Genomic DNA, 14,382 nt, shown 5'->3' with positions numbered 1-14,382 from the left:
GATGGCGGCTGCGCGCGGGGCTGACTCCGGGGCGGCGGCGTGGGCTTGGATCCATCGTGGATCTGATCCTGTGGGCGCGGCCTCGGCCTCCCCTGCTCGGCCGGCGGATCTCGGTGGGGGGCGTCTCCATGCTGAGATCTGGCTAGCGGGATCATCCAGATCCCAGCAAGGACGGCGACGACCCGTGCATGAGAGATGGAGGTCTTCGATCAGATCTGGGTGAAAACCTGCTATTGGCTATTGCCAAGCCGGCGATGGCGATGCTGTCTGCGTCGTTCCCTTCCTGAAGGCATCGCCGTGGAGATGTTCAAGGCCACTCTCTACTACCTTCTGGGAAAACCCTAGATCAGTAGATCGGATGACGGCGGCTCTCTGGTGTCGTTTCCCCCTGGGGGCGTCATTCTTGGAGGTGCACACGGACTCGAGGGACTAGAGGACGGCGACTTTGGTGGAGCGGTGCTTCATCTTACACATTGATGGTGGCGGATCTCGACGGCATGGTGCTGTGGAGACTCGGCGTCTAATGCGTGGAGATGGACTCGTGCAGGAGGAGGAAGCTGTCTGGCGTCATGGGGGCGTTGATGGCAGAGTGGCCAGACAAGGTAGAAGCCTCAATATGATCTGAAGACGGACCTGTGGAAGATGGCGGCGACGACACACCAGTGCGTCTGACCGGATTGTGCCCCAGACCCGGTATGTGGCTCGGCTAGGGCTTCGGAATGAGTTTCGGCTTCCGGCTTTTGATGTTAGGCTTAGGTGAGTGGTTTGGGTAGTGGCCTAGCTAGCACCCCTTCATCATTTTGAATAGGAGTAGCGGCATATGTTGCCAAGATGGTGGATTCAGGCACATTATTGTAATACTTTGTAAGGTCCTCGAGAATAATCAATAAAGTGGCCGTATGCATCTCCCAGATGCAGAGGCCGGGGGTCATCCTCCTTTTCTAAAAAAAATCAAACATCATCTATGACCATAAATATTTACAAAGAGGGATGCTTATACAACAACACTATGTGCCACAGGCTAAAGTTGGATCACCGTGAGTTAATTTCAATTTTGTTTCAAGTAATAGTTTAAATTAGCGTTTTCTTTACACTGGCTGTATCTTAATATTTCTCATCTGACTGCACCCAGTGAATATATGCCGCCAGAATTTGTTGAGAAACAAATAGCGACAAAATGGTATGATATATACAGCCTGGGTGTTGTAATAATAGAGATCATGACCGGGAATAGGTATAGTTTGGGAAGCCTTGAGATGTCCTCTAAGGGGTTCATTGATCGGGTAAAATTTCTTCTTTTTTTGGAAATATCTTTGCATCATTCATGATCATTTCTTGTAGTAATAAAATTCAGTGTGTTTTAACATTAATTTTGTGTGGTATTTATTCCAATTTCATAGGTATGTGTAAATTGGAGGAAGAGGTTACAAAAAACAGTGAAGGGCACATCAGTTGAAGGATACTGCCAACAAGTTAAGAAATGCCTGAAAATAGCGTTCAAGTGCGTGGAGGCTAGTAGACACAAAAGACCCACCATGGAGAATATCGTAAATACTCTGAACAAAACAGAAACTTTGATTCACAGTGATTCACTGCTTGACACCGACCCACTGGAGCTTTGCTTCCTACCTTTCATAAAGAAAAAGGCCATGAGTTCCTGCTCGTTGAGGCTAGACAACAAGGGAAACGATCCCGCCGCATTCATGATTGTGGCCAACAGACCCAAGATGTACTTGACAAAGAAGCCGATCTGCAGCGTTGTGCCATCAAGGTGTGCCTATACCCTCACACTCACAATAATACCCAATAAGCAGCAGCATGTACTACCGCCGTCCTTGCCTTCGGATAGCGGTGAATTCTTCACGTTGTATAGTGTCGAGTTGGGTGGATACGACCTCCTCGATGTTGACAAAGATCACATCACCGTCGAGTATGATACAGTACCCCATGTGGTGGCTTTTCTTTCTTGCACTAACGGAGCTCATGAGATTTCCTGTTGAGTTTTGTGTTGTGAAGTTTTCAAGTTTTGGGTAAAGATTTGATGGACTATGGAATAAGGAGTGGCAAGAACCTAAACTTGGGGATGCCATGGAACCCCAAGATAATTCAAGGACAACCAAAACCCTAAGCTTGCGGATGCCCCGGAAGGCATCCCCTCTTTCGTCTTCGTCTATCGGTAACTTTACTTGGAGTTATATTTTTATTCGTCACATGATATGTGTTTTGCGTGGAGCGTTTTGTATGATATGAGTCTTTGCTTTTTAGTTTACCACAATCATCCTTGATATACACACATTTTGGGAGAGACACACATGATTCGGAATTTATTAGAATACTCTATGTGCTTCACTTATATCTTTCGAGCTAGAGAATTTTGCTCTAGTGCTTGATACGTCCATTTTGCATCATGCTTTTATATCGATATTTATCGCATTATGGGTTGTTATTTCACGATATGTCACAATACTTATGCCTATTCTCTCTTATTTTACAAGATTTACCATGAAGAGGGGGAATGCCGGCAGCTGGAATTCTGGCTGGAAAAGGAGCAAATATTGGAGACCTATTCTGCGCAACTCCAAAAGTCCTGAAACTCCACGGAATATCTTAAAAGAAATAAATAAAAATCGTCGCCAAAGATGAAGGCCAGGGGGCCCACACCCTGCTCACGAGGGTGGGGGGCGTGCCCCTCCCCCCTGGGCGCGCCCCCCTACCTCGTGGGCCCTCTGGTGGCTCTCCGACGCCCATCTTCTCCTATATGAAGTCTTTCGATGAGAAAAAAAATAAGAAGCAACCTTTCGGGATGAGACTCCGCCGCCACGAGGCGGAACCTTGGCGGAACCAACCTAGGGCTCCGGCAGAGCTGTTCTGCCGGGGACACTTCCCTCCGGGAGGGGGAAATCATCACCATCGTCATCACCAATGCTCCTCTCATCGGGAGAGGGCAATCTCCATCAACATCTTCACCAGCACCATCTCATCTCCAAACCCTAGTTCATCTCTTGTATCCAATTCTTGTCTCCAAGTCCGGGATTGGTGCTAGTAGGTTGCTAGTAGTGTTGATTACTCCTTGTAGTTGATGCTAGTTGGTTTATTTGGTGGAAGATCATATGTTCAGATCCTTTATGCACATTATATCCCCTCTGATTATGAACATGAATATGCTTTGTGAGTAGTTACGTTTGTTCCTGAGGACAAGGGAGAAGTCTTGCTATTAGTAGTCATGTGAATTTGGTATTCGTTCGATATTTTGATAAGATATATGTTGTCTAACCTCTAGTGGTGTTATGTGAACGTCGACTACATAACACTTCACCATTATTTGGGCCTAGAGGAAGGCATTGGGAAGTAATAAGTAGATGATGGGTTGCTAGATTGACAGAAGCTTAAACCCTAGTTTATGCGTTGCTTCGTAAGGGGCTGATTTGGATCCATATGTTTCATGCTATGGTTAGGTTTACCTTAATACTTTTGTTGTAGTTGCGGATGCTTGCAACAGAGGTTAATCATAAGTGGGATGCTTGTCCAAGTAAGGGCAGTACCCAAGCACCGGTCCACCCACATATCAAATTATCAAAGTACCGAACGCGAATCATATGAGCGTGATGAAAACTAGCTTAACGATATTCCCATGTGTCATCGGGAGCGCTTTTCCTATTATAAGAGTTTGTCCAGGCTTGTCCTTTGCTACAAAAAGGATTGGGCCACCTTGCTGCACTTTATTTACTTTTGTTACTTGTTGCTCGTTACCATTTATCTTATCACAAAACTATCTGTTACCACTTATTTCAGTACTTGCAGAGAATACCTTGCTGAAAACCGCTTATCATTTCCTTCTGCTCCTCGTTGGGTTCGACACTCTTACTTATCGAAAGGACTACGATAGATCCCCTATACCTGTGGGTCATCAAGACTCTTTTCTGGCACCGTTGCTGGGAGTGTAGCGCCTTTGGTAAGGAAGAATTTATATAGTGTGCTGAAATTTTCTATCACTTGTTACTATGGATAGTGAATCTCTGAGGGGCTTGTTCGGGGTATCTTCACCCCGTCCAGTAGAGCAAAGAGTTGCTCCTCAACCTACTGAACCTATTGAAAATGAAACTCCTTTTTAAATTCCTTCGGGTATTATGGAAAAACTGTTGGCTAATACTTTTACAGGAGATGGAACAAAGCATCCTGACGAGCATCTACGCTATTTGGATGATATTTGTGGATTATTTAAGCTTGCAGGTATACCCGATGATGTTGTTAAGAAGAAGGCTTTCCCTTTATCTTTGAAGGGAGACGCATCGACATGGTATAGGCTATGTGATGATATGAGATCATGGAACTATAAAAGAGTGAAACTGGAATTTCATCAAAAGTATTACCCTATGCATCTTGTTCATCGTGATCGCAATTATATATATAATTTTTGGCCTCGCGAAGGAGAAATCATCGCTCAAGCTTGGGGGAGGCTTAAATCCATGTTATATTCATGCCCCAATCATGAGCTCTCAAAATTGACAATTCTTCAGAATTTTTATGCTCGGCTCTCTGATAATAATAAAACCATGCTCGATACTTCTTGTGCTGGATCTTTTATGATGAAGCCTATTGAATTCAGATGGAATTTATTGGATAGAATTAAACGCAACTCTGAAGATTGGGACCTCGACGAAGGTAAGGAGTCAGGTATGACACCTAAGTTTGATTGTGTTAAATCTTTTATGGATACCGATATTTTCAGTAAGTTTAGCACTAAATATGGACTTGACTCTGAGATAGTAGCCTCTTTCTGTGAATCTTTTGCTACTTATGTTGATCTCCCCAAGGAGAAGTGGTTTAAATATCATCCTCCCATAGAAGTAAAAGTAGCTGCACCTATTAAAGTTGAAGAAGAAACCATCACTTATAATGATCCTATTGTTCCTACCTCTTATGTTGAGAAACCACCTTTCCCTGCTAGAGTAAAGGATCATGCTAAAGCTTCAAATGTTCTTCGTAAAAGCAATACTAGAACTTATACACCTCCTGAGAAAGTCAAAGTAGAACATAATATTGCTATTGTTAAAGATTTCTTGTCCGGTAATATTGATGGGCATGTCATTGAATTCTCTGGTGAAACTGCTAGAATTGCTAAACCCTGCGATAGAGATAAACATAGACCCGTGGTAGGCGTGCCTGTTATTTCTGTTAAAATAGGAGATCATTGTTATCATGGCTTATGTGATATGGGTTCTAGTGCTAGTGTTATACCCATTGACTTATATAAAGAAATTATGCATGATATCGCACCTGCTGAGTTAGAAGATATTGATGTTACAATTAAACTTGCCAATGGAGATACTATATCTGCAATGGGAATTGTTAGAGATGTTGAAGTCTTGTGTGGGAAAACCAAATATCCCACTGATTTTCTTGTTCGTGGTTCTCCACAAGATAGCTTTTGTCCCATTATATTTGGTAGACCCTTCTTAAATACTGTTAATGCTAAGATATACTGCGAAAAGAATGTTGTTACTATTGGCTTGGATGATATGGTTCATGAGTTTAATTTCTCTAAATTTAGTAAACAACATCGTGAGGAAGAATTGCCTAGTAAGGATGAAATTATTGGTCTTGCTTCTATTGCTGTACCTCCTAGTGATCCTTTAGAACACTATTTGCTAGACCATGAAAATGAGATGTTCATGAATGAAAGAAGGGAAATAGATGAAGTATTCTTTAAACAGAAACCTATTCTGAAACACAATTTTCCTGTTGAAATCCTAGGGGATCCTCCTCCACCCAAGGGTGATCCCGTGTTTGAGCTTAAACCGTTGCCTGATAATCTTAAGTATGCTTATCTTGATGAAAAGAAAATATATCCTGTTATTATTAGTGCTAACCTTTCAGAGCATGAAGAAGAAAGATTATTGAAAACTCTGAAAAAGCACCGTGCCGCTATTGGAAATACTCTGGATGATCTTAAGGGCATCAGTCCCACTCTATGTCAACATAAAATAAATTTGGAAGCTGATGCCAAACCAGTTTGTGATCCTCAACGACGTTTGAATCCTAAAATGAAAGAAGTGGTAAGAAGGGAAATACTCAAGCTTCTGGAGGCAGGTATAATTTATCCCGTTGCTGATAGTTAGTGGGTAAGTCATGTCCATTGTGTCCCTAAGAAGGGAGGTATTACTGTTGTCCCTAATGATAAAGATGAATTGATCCCGCAAAGAATTATCACAGGTTATAGGCTGGTAATTGATTTCCGCAAATTAAATAAAGCTACTAAGAAAGATCATTACCCCTTACCTTTTATTGATCAAATGCTAGAAAGATTATGCAAATATACACATTATTGCTTTCTAGATGGTTATTCTGGTTTCTCTCAAATACCTGTGTCGGCTAAAGATCAATCAAAGACTACTTTTACATGTCCTTTTGGTACTTTTTCTTATAGACGTATGCCTTATGGTTTATGTAATGCACCTGCTACCTTTCAAAGATGCATGATGGCTATATTCTCTGATTTTTGTGAAAAGATTTGTGAGGTTTTCATGGACGACTTTTCCGTCTATGGTTCCTCTTTTGATGATTGCTTGAGCAATCTTGATCGAGTTTTGCAGAGATGTGAAGAAACTAATCTTGTCTTGAATTGGGAAAAGTGCCACTTTATGGTTAATGAAGGTATTGTCTTGGGGCACAAAATTTCTGAAAGAGGTATTGAAGTTGATAAAGCCAAGGTTGACACTATTGAAAAGATGCCATGTCCCAAGGACATCAAAGGTATAAGAAGTTTCCTTGGTCACGCCGGATTTTATAGGAGGTTCATTAAGGACTTCTCGAAAATTTCTCGGCCTCTGACTAATTTATTACAAAAAGATGTACCATTTGTCTTTGATGATGATTGTGTAGAAGCATTTGAAATACTTAAGAAAGCATTATTCTCTGCAACTATTGTTCAGCCACCTGATTGGAATTTACCCTTTGAAATTATGTGTGATGTTAGTGATTATGCTGTAGGTGCTGTTCGAGGGCAAAGAGTTGATAAGAAATTAAATGTTATCCATTATGCTAGTAATACTCTAGACAATCCTCAAAGAAATTATGCTATTACTGACAAGGAACTCTTAGCAGTTGTGTTTGCTTGTGATAAATTCAGACCCTATATTGTTGATTCTAAAGTAACTATTCACACCGATCATGCTGCTATTAAATATCTTATGGAAAGAAAGATGCTAAACCTAGACTTATTAGATGGGTTCTCTTGCTGCAAGAATTTGATTTGCATATTGTTGATAGAAAAGGAGCTGAGAACCCAGTTGCAGACAACTTATCTAGGTTAGAGAATGTTCTTGATGACCCACTACCTATTGATGATAGCTTTCCTGATGAGCAATTAAATGTCATAAGTACTTCTCGTAGCACTCCGTGGTATGCTGATTATGCTAATTATATTGTTGCTAAATTTATACCACCTAGCTTCACATACCAACAAAAGAAAAAGTTCTTTTATGATTTGAGACATTACTTTTGGGATGACCCACATCTTTATAAAGAAGGAGTAGATGGTGTTATTAGACTTTGTGTACCTGAGCATGAACAGGAACAGATCCTACGCAAGTGTCACTCCGAAGCATATGGAGGACACCACGCTGGAGATAGAACTGCACATAAGGTATTGCAATCTGGGTTTTTATTGGCCTACTCTCTTCAAGGATGCCCGTAAGTTTGTTTTATCTTGCGATGAATGTCAAAGAATTGGTAATATCAGTAGACATCAAGAAATGCCTATGAATTATTCACTTGTTATTGAGCCATTTGATGTTTGGGGCTTTGATTAGATGGGACCTTTTCCTGCCTCTAATGGTTACACTCATATTTTAGTGGTTGTTGATTACGTTACTAAGTGGGTAGAAGCTATTCCAACTAGTAGTGCTGATCATAACACTTCTATTAAAATGCTTAAGGAAGTTATTTTTCCAAGGTTTGGAGTCCCTAGATACTTAATGACTGATGGTGGTTCACACTTTATTCATGGTGCTTTCCGTAAGATGCTTGCTAAATACGATGTTAATCATAGAATTGCATCTCCTTATCACCCGCAGTCTAGTGGTCAGGTAGAGTTGAGCAATAGAGAGCTCAAATTAATTTTGCAAAAGACTGTCAATAGGTCTAGAAAGAATTGGTCCAAAAAACTGAATGATGCATTATGGGCCTATAGAAATGCGTACAAAAATCCTATGGGTATGTCTCCGTATAAAATGGTTTATGGAAAAGCATGTCATTTACCTCTTGAATTAGAACATGAGGCATATTAGGCTATCAAAGAGCTCAATTATGACTTCAAACTTGCCGGTGAGAAGAGGTTGTTTGATATTAGCTCACTTGATGAATGAAGAACCCAAGCTTATGAAAATGCCAAGTTGTTTAAGGAAAAAGTTAAAAGGTGGCATGATAAAAGGATACAAAAGCGTGAGTTTAATGTAGGTGACTATGTATTGCTATACAACTCTCTTTTAAGATTTTTTGCAGGAAAACTTCTCTCCAAATGGGAAGGTCCTTACGTTATCGAGGAGGTCTATCGTTCTGGTGCCATAAAAATCAACAACTTCGCAGGCACAAATCCGAAGGTGGTAAACGGTCAAAGAATCAAACATTATATCTCAGGTAATCCCATAAATGTTGAAACCAATATTATTGAAACTGTAACCCCGGAGGAATACATAAGGGACACTTTCCAAAACGTTCCAGACTCCGAAAAGGAATAGGTATGTGGTACGGTAAGTAAACCGACCCCAAAACAATTTTTAAAGCAATATTTCCCTGTTTTGGAATATTTAGAAAAATTGAAAAATAAGTAGCAGTCCGGGGAGGACACGAGGACTCCACGAGGGTGGAGGGCGCGCCCTACCCCCCTGGGCACACCCCCCTAGCTCGTGAGCACCCCGTGTGCCCTCCGGACTCCGTTTTCTTGCACGATACGTATTTTGGTCGGCAAAAATTCATTATATATTCTCCCGAAGGTTTTGATGACCGTATCACGCAAATATCCTCTGTTTTTGTTTCGAGCTATTTCTGTTGCAGATTTGAGGATTCCGGAGACTCGATCATCCTTCTATGAGGGTGAGCCTATGCCATGGAAGGTGGACGACAAGCTTCCATCATCAACAACCCCTCCACCGCCAACAACAAAGAAGGAGATATAATCACATGGGTATGGGCACTCCCCTTGGCAACTGCCAAGCTTGGGGGAGGTGCCCCGGTATCGTATCACCATCACAACTCCTATCTTTACCGTTTTTCTTAGTTCGATCCTATTAGTAGTATCTTGATTTAGTAGAATAAAGTCATGGCACGATCTAGTTTTGAGTTTTGCTTTATGATCCCTCTATGCAATCGAGTCCGTGAGCTTTATATAATAAAGATTAGTGTTGGGTCAAGGGCTTGATTATTTTGCCATGATCTTGGGTGAATATAAAAAAAAGAATAAAAAGAATCAAGAGTTCATATTGATCTTATTGAAAGTAATGACTTCACATAGAAAGAGTATGATGATTTAAAGTTGTTGGGAGTTAGCAAATATAGCTTTGGTCATCGTTGCAATTAATAGGAAGTAATAAGGAAAGAGAGGTTTCACATATAGATATATTATCATTGACATCTTTTATGATTGGGAGCACTCATTAAAATATGACATGCTAAAGAGTTGATGTTGGACAAGGAAGACAATATAATGAGTTATGTTTTCTTACATCTGAGATAAAGTATGTTGTCATGGTTCCTCTACCGTGTTGAGCTTGCCTTTCCCCCTCATGCTAGCCAAATTCTCAGCACTAAGTAGAAATACTACTTGTGCTTCCAAATACCCTTAAACCAGTTTTGCCATGAGAGTCCACCATGTCTACCTATGGATTGAGTAAGATCCTTCAAGTAAGTTGTCATCGGTGCAAGCAATAAAAATTGCTCTCTAAATATGCATGACTTATTAGTGCGGAGAAAATAAACTTTGCACGAACTTGTTGTGGACGCAATAAGAGCGACGGACTGCATAATAAAGGTTCACATACAAGGGGCAATGTAAAGTGACGTTCTTTTGCATTAGAATTTTGTTCATCAACCCTAAACGCGCATGACAACCTCTGCTTCCCTCTGCGAAGGGCCTATATTTTATTATTATCCTCTACTTTATGCAAGAGTCACGGTGATCTTCACCTTTCCTTTTTCATTTTATCCTTTGGCAAGCTCAGCATGTTGGAAAGAACATGATATATATATCTAATTGGATGTGGGGGAGCATGAATTATTATTGTTACCATTACCCTTGAGGTAAAAGGTTGTGGGGCAAAACTACAAGCCCCTATCTTTCTCTATGTCCGATTAAAACTCCATAACCACAAGTATCGCGTGAGTGTTAGCGATTATGAAGGACTAAGTGATAGTTGAGTATGTGGACTTGCTTTTAAGCTCTGACATAGACTCTTTCCGATGTTATGATAAATTGCAATTGCTTCAATGACTGAAGGTATAATTTGTTGGTGCTCAATAAGGTTTATGATTCATACTTTGGCTTTGTGAAAGGATCATCACTTGAACATAAGTAATCATATGACAAATATATATATGTTGCTGTTATGAAAATAATCATGATGCCTTCATGTCCGTATTTTATTTTTATCGACGCCTCTACTTCTAAACATGAGGACATATTTATTGTTATCAGCTTTTCGCTTGAGGACAAGTGAGGTCTAAGCTTGGGGGAGTCGATACGTCCATTTTGCATCATGCTTTTATATCGATATTTATCGCATTATGGGCTGTTATTTCACGATATGTCACAATACTTATGGCTATTCTCTCTTATTTTACAAGGTTTACCATGAAGAGGGGGAATGCTGGCAGCTGGAATTCTGGCTGGAAAAGGAGCAAATATTGGAGACCTATTCTGCGCAACTCCAAAAGTCCTGAAACTCCACGGAATATCTTAAAAGAAATAAAGAAAAATCATCGCCAAAGATGAAGGCCAGGGGGCCCACACCCTGCTCACGAGGGTGGGGGGCGCGCCCCTCCCCCCTGGGCTCGCCCCTACCTCGTGGGCCCTTTGGTGGCTCTCTGACGCCCATCTTCTCCTATATGAAGTCTTTCGATGAGAAAAACATAAGAAGCAACCTTCCGGGATTGGTGCTAGTAGGTTGCTAGTAGTGTTGATTACTCCTTGTAGTTGATGCTAGTTGGTTTATTTGGTGGAAGATCATATGTTCAGATCCTTTATGCACATTATATCCCCTCTGATTATGAACATGAATATGCTTTATGAGTAGTTACATTTGTTCCTGAGGACAAGGGAGAAGTCTTGCTATTAGTAGTCATGTGAATTTGGTATTCGTTCGATATTTTGATAAGATGTATGTTGTCTAACCTCTAGTGGTGTTATGTGAACGTCGACTACATAACACTTCACCATTATTTGGGCCTAGAGGAAGGCATTGGGAAGTAATAAGTAGATGATGGGTTGCTAGAGTGACAGAAGCTTAAACCCTAGTTTATGCATTGCTTCGTAAGGGGCTGATTTGGATCCATATGTTTCATGCTATGGTTAGGTTTACCTTAATACTTTTGTTGTAGTTGCGGATGCTTGCAATAGAGGTTAATCATAAGTGGGATGCTTGTCCAAGTAAGGGCAGTACCCAAGCACCGGTCCACCCACATATCAAATTATCAAAGTACCGAACGCGAATCATATGAGCGTGATGAAAACTAGCTTGACGATATTCCCATGTGTCCTCGGGAGCGCTTTTCCTATTATAAGAGTTTGTCCAGGCTTGTCCTTTGCTACAAAAAGGATTGGGCCACCTTGCTGCACTTTATTTACTTTATTTACTTGTTGCTCGTTACCATTTATCTTATCACAAAACTATCTGTTACCACTTATTTCAGTACTTGCAGAGAATACCTTGCTGAAAACCGCTTATCATTTCCTTCTGCTTCTCGTTGGGTTCGACACTCTTACTTATCGAAAGGACTACGATAGATCCCCTATACTTGTGGGTCATCAGTGCTTCACTTATATCTTTTTAGAGCACGGCGGTGGCTTAATTTTGTAAAAATTATTAATCTCTCATGCTTCAATTATATTATTTTGAGAGACTTTTATAACAACATGGTATTTTCTACGGTTATAAAATTGGTCCTAATATGATGGGCATCCAAGTTGGGTATGATAAAAACTATCATAGAAAGTGCATTAAACAGTATGATCAATTTGATGCTTGATAATTGTTTTGAGATATAAAGGTGGTAATGTTAGAGTCATGCTAATTGGGAAATTATGAAATTGAGAAATACTTGTGTTAAGGTTGGCAAGTCCCGTAGCATGCACGTATGGTAAAAGTTGTGTGACAAATTTGTTGCATGAGGTGCTCTTTTAATTGTCTTCCTTATGTGTGGAGGTCGGGATCGCGCGATGGTTAAGTCCTACCAACTCTTCCCCTAGGAGCATGCGTAGTAGTACTTTGCTTCGAGGGCAAGTAAACTTTTGCAATAAGTATATGAGTTCTTTATGACTAATGTGAGTCCATGGATTATACGCACTCTCACCCTTCCACCATTGCTAGCCTCTATTATGCCGCACAACTTTCGCCGGTATCATGCACCCACCATTTACCTTCCTCAAAACAGCCACCATACCTACCTATTATGGCATTTCCATAGCCATTCCGAGATATATTGCCATGCAACTTTCCACCATTCCATTTATTATGACATGCCCCATCATTGTCATATTGCTCTTTGCATGATCATGTAGTTGACATCGTATTTGTGGCAAGGCTACCTCCATAATTTTTCATACATGTCACTCTTGATTCATTGCATATCCCGGTACACCGCTGGAGGCATTCACGTAGAGTCATATTTTGTTCTAAGTATTGAGTTGTAATTCTTGAGTTGTAAATCAATAAAAGTGTGATGATCTTCATTATTAGAGCATTGTCCCAAGTGAGGAAAGGATGATGAAGACTATGATTCCCCCACAAGTCGGGATGAGACTTCGGACTTTATAAAAATAAAAGAGGCCAAAGAAGCCCAAATAAAAAAAGAGAGGCCAAAGAAGCCCACAAATAAAAAAAATAATGAGAGAAAAGAGAGAAGGGACAATGTTACTATCTTTTTCCACACTTGTGCTTCAAAGTAGCACCATGATCTTCATGATAGAGAGTCTCCTATGTTGTCACTTCCATATATTAGTGGAAATTTTTCATTATAGAACTTGGCTTGTATATTCCAATGATGGGCTTCCTCAAAATGCCCTAGGTCTTTGTGAGCAAGAAAGTTGGATGCACACCCACTTAGTTTCTTTTGTTGAGCTTTCATATATTTATAGCTCTAGTGCATCCGTTGCATGGCAATCCCTACTCACTCGCATTGATACCTATTAATGGGCATCTCCATAGCCCGTTGATACGCCTATTTGATGTGAGACTATCTTCTCCGTTTTTGTCTTCACAACCACCACCCTATTCCACATATAGTGCTATGTCCATGACTTGCGCTCATGAGAGTTGAAAAAGCTGAAGAGTGTTAAAAAGTATGAACCAATTGCTTGGCTGAAACCGGAGTTGTGCATGACGGGAGTATTTTTTGTGATGAAAATGAAGCATGGCCTAACTATATGATTTCGTAGGGATGAGCTTTCTTTGGCTATGCTATTTTGATAAGACATGATTACTTGTTAGTATGCTTGAAGTATTACTATTATTATGTTTTATGAACTTTTATCTTGAATCATTTGGATCTGAACATTCATGCCTCAATAAAGCAAATTACATTGAGAAAAATGATAGGTAGCATTCCACATCAAAAATTCTGTTTTTATCATTTACCTACTCGAGGACGAGCAGGAATTAAGCTTGGGGATGCTTGATACGTCTCCAACGTATCTATAATTTTTGATTGATCCATGCTATTATATTACCCACTTTGGATGTTTATGGGCTTTACGTTAGACTTTTATACCATTTTTGGGACTAACCTACTAACCGAAGGCCCAGCCCGAATTGCTGTTTTTTTGCATATTCAGTGTTTCAAAGAAAAGGAATATCAAATGGAGTCCTAATGGAATGAAACCTTCGGGAGCGATCTTTTTGGAACAAACGCAATCCAGGAGACTTGTAGTGAACGTCAAGAAGCAGTCGAGGTGGCCACGAGGGTGCCTGGCGCGCCCTAGGGGGGTGGGCTCCCCCCCCCCCACCCTCGTTGACCCCTCGTGGCTCCCCTGACCTACCTCATTCACCTACATATATCTATGTACCCCGAAAACATCCAGGAGCACCACGAAAAACTATTTCTACCGCCGCAACCTGCTATATCCGCGAGATCCCATCTTGGAGCCTTCGTCGGTGCTCCGCCGGAGGGGGA

The 14,382-nt window shown here is 40.8% G+C and overlaps 1 protein-coding gene across 1 annotated transcript in view; it reads left to right on the top strand.

Annotated features, from left to right (window-relative positions):
- LOC123084629 (uncharacterized) overlaps positions 1–14,382 on the top strand; it is a 42,667-nt gene that overhangs the window by 9,702 nt on the left and 18,583 nt on the right. Inside the window, exons 10-11 of the mRNA XM_044506122.1 lie at positions 1,133–1,283; positions 1,401–1,940. Of these exons, the coding sequence (XP_044362057.1) occupies positions 1,133–1,283; positions 1,401–1,940 (691 nt within the window). The remainder of the gene's footprint in view (positions 1–1,132; positions 1,284–1,400; positions 1,941–14,382) is intronic.

Source organism: Triticum aestivum, chromosome 4A (assembly GCF_018294505.1).
Source record: "Triticum aestivum cultivar Chinese Spring chromosome 4A, IWGSC CS RefSeq v2.1, whole genome shotgun sequence".
Taxonomy (NCBI): Eukaryota; Viridiplantae; Streptophyta; class Magnoliopsida; order Poales; family Poaceae; genus Triticum; species Triticum aestivum.
The sequence above is the reverse complement of the archived record's forward strand: the minus strand, read 5'-3'. Positions and strand labels throughout refer to the sequence as shown.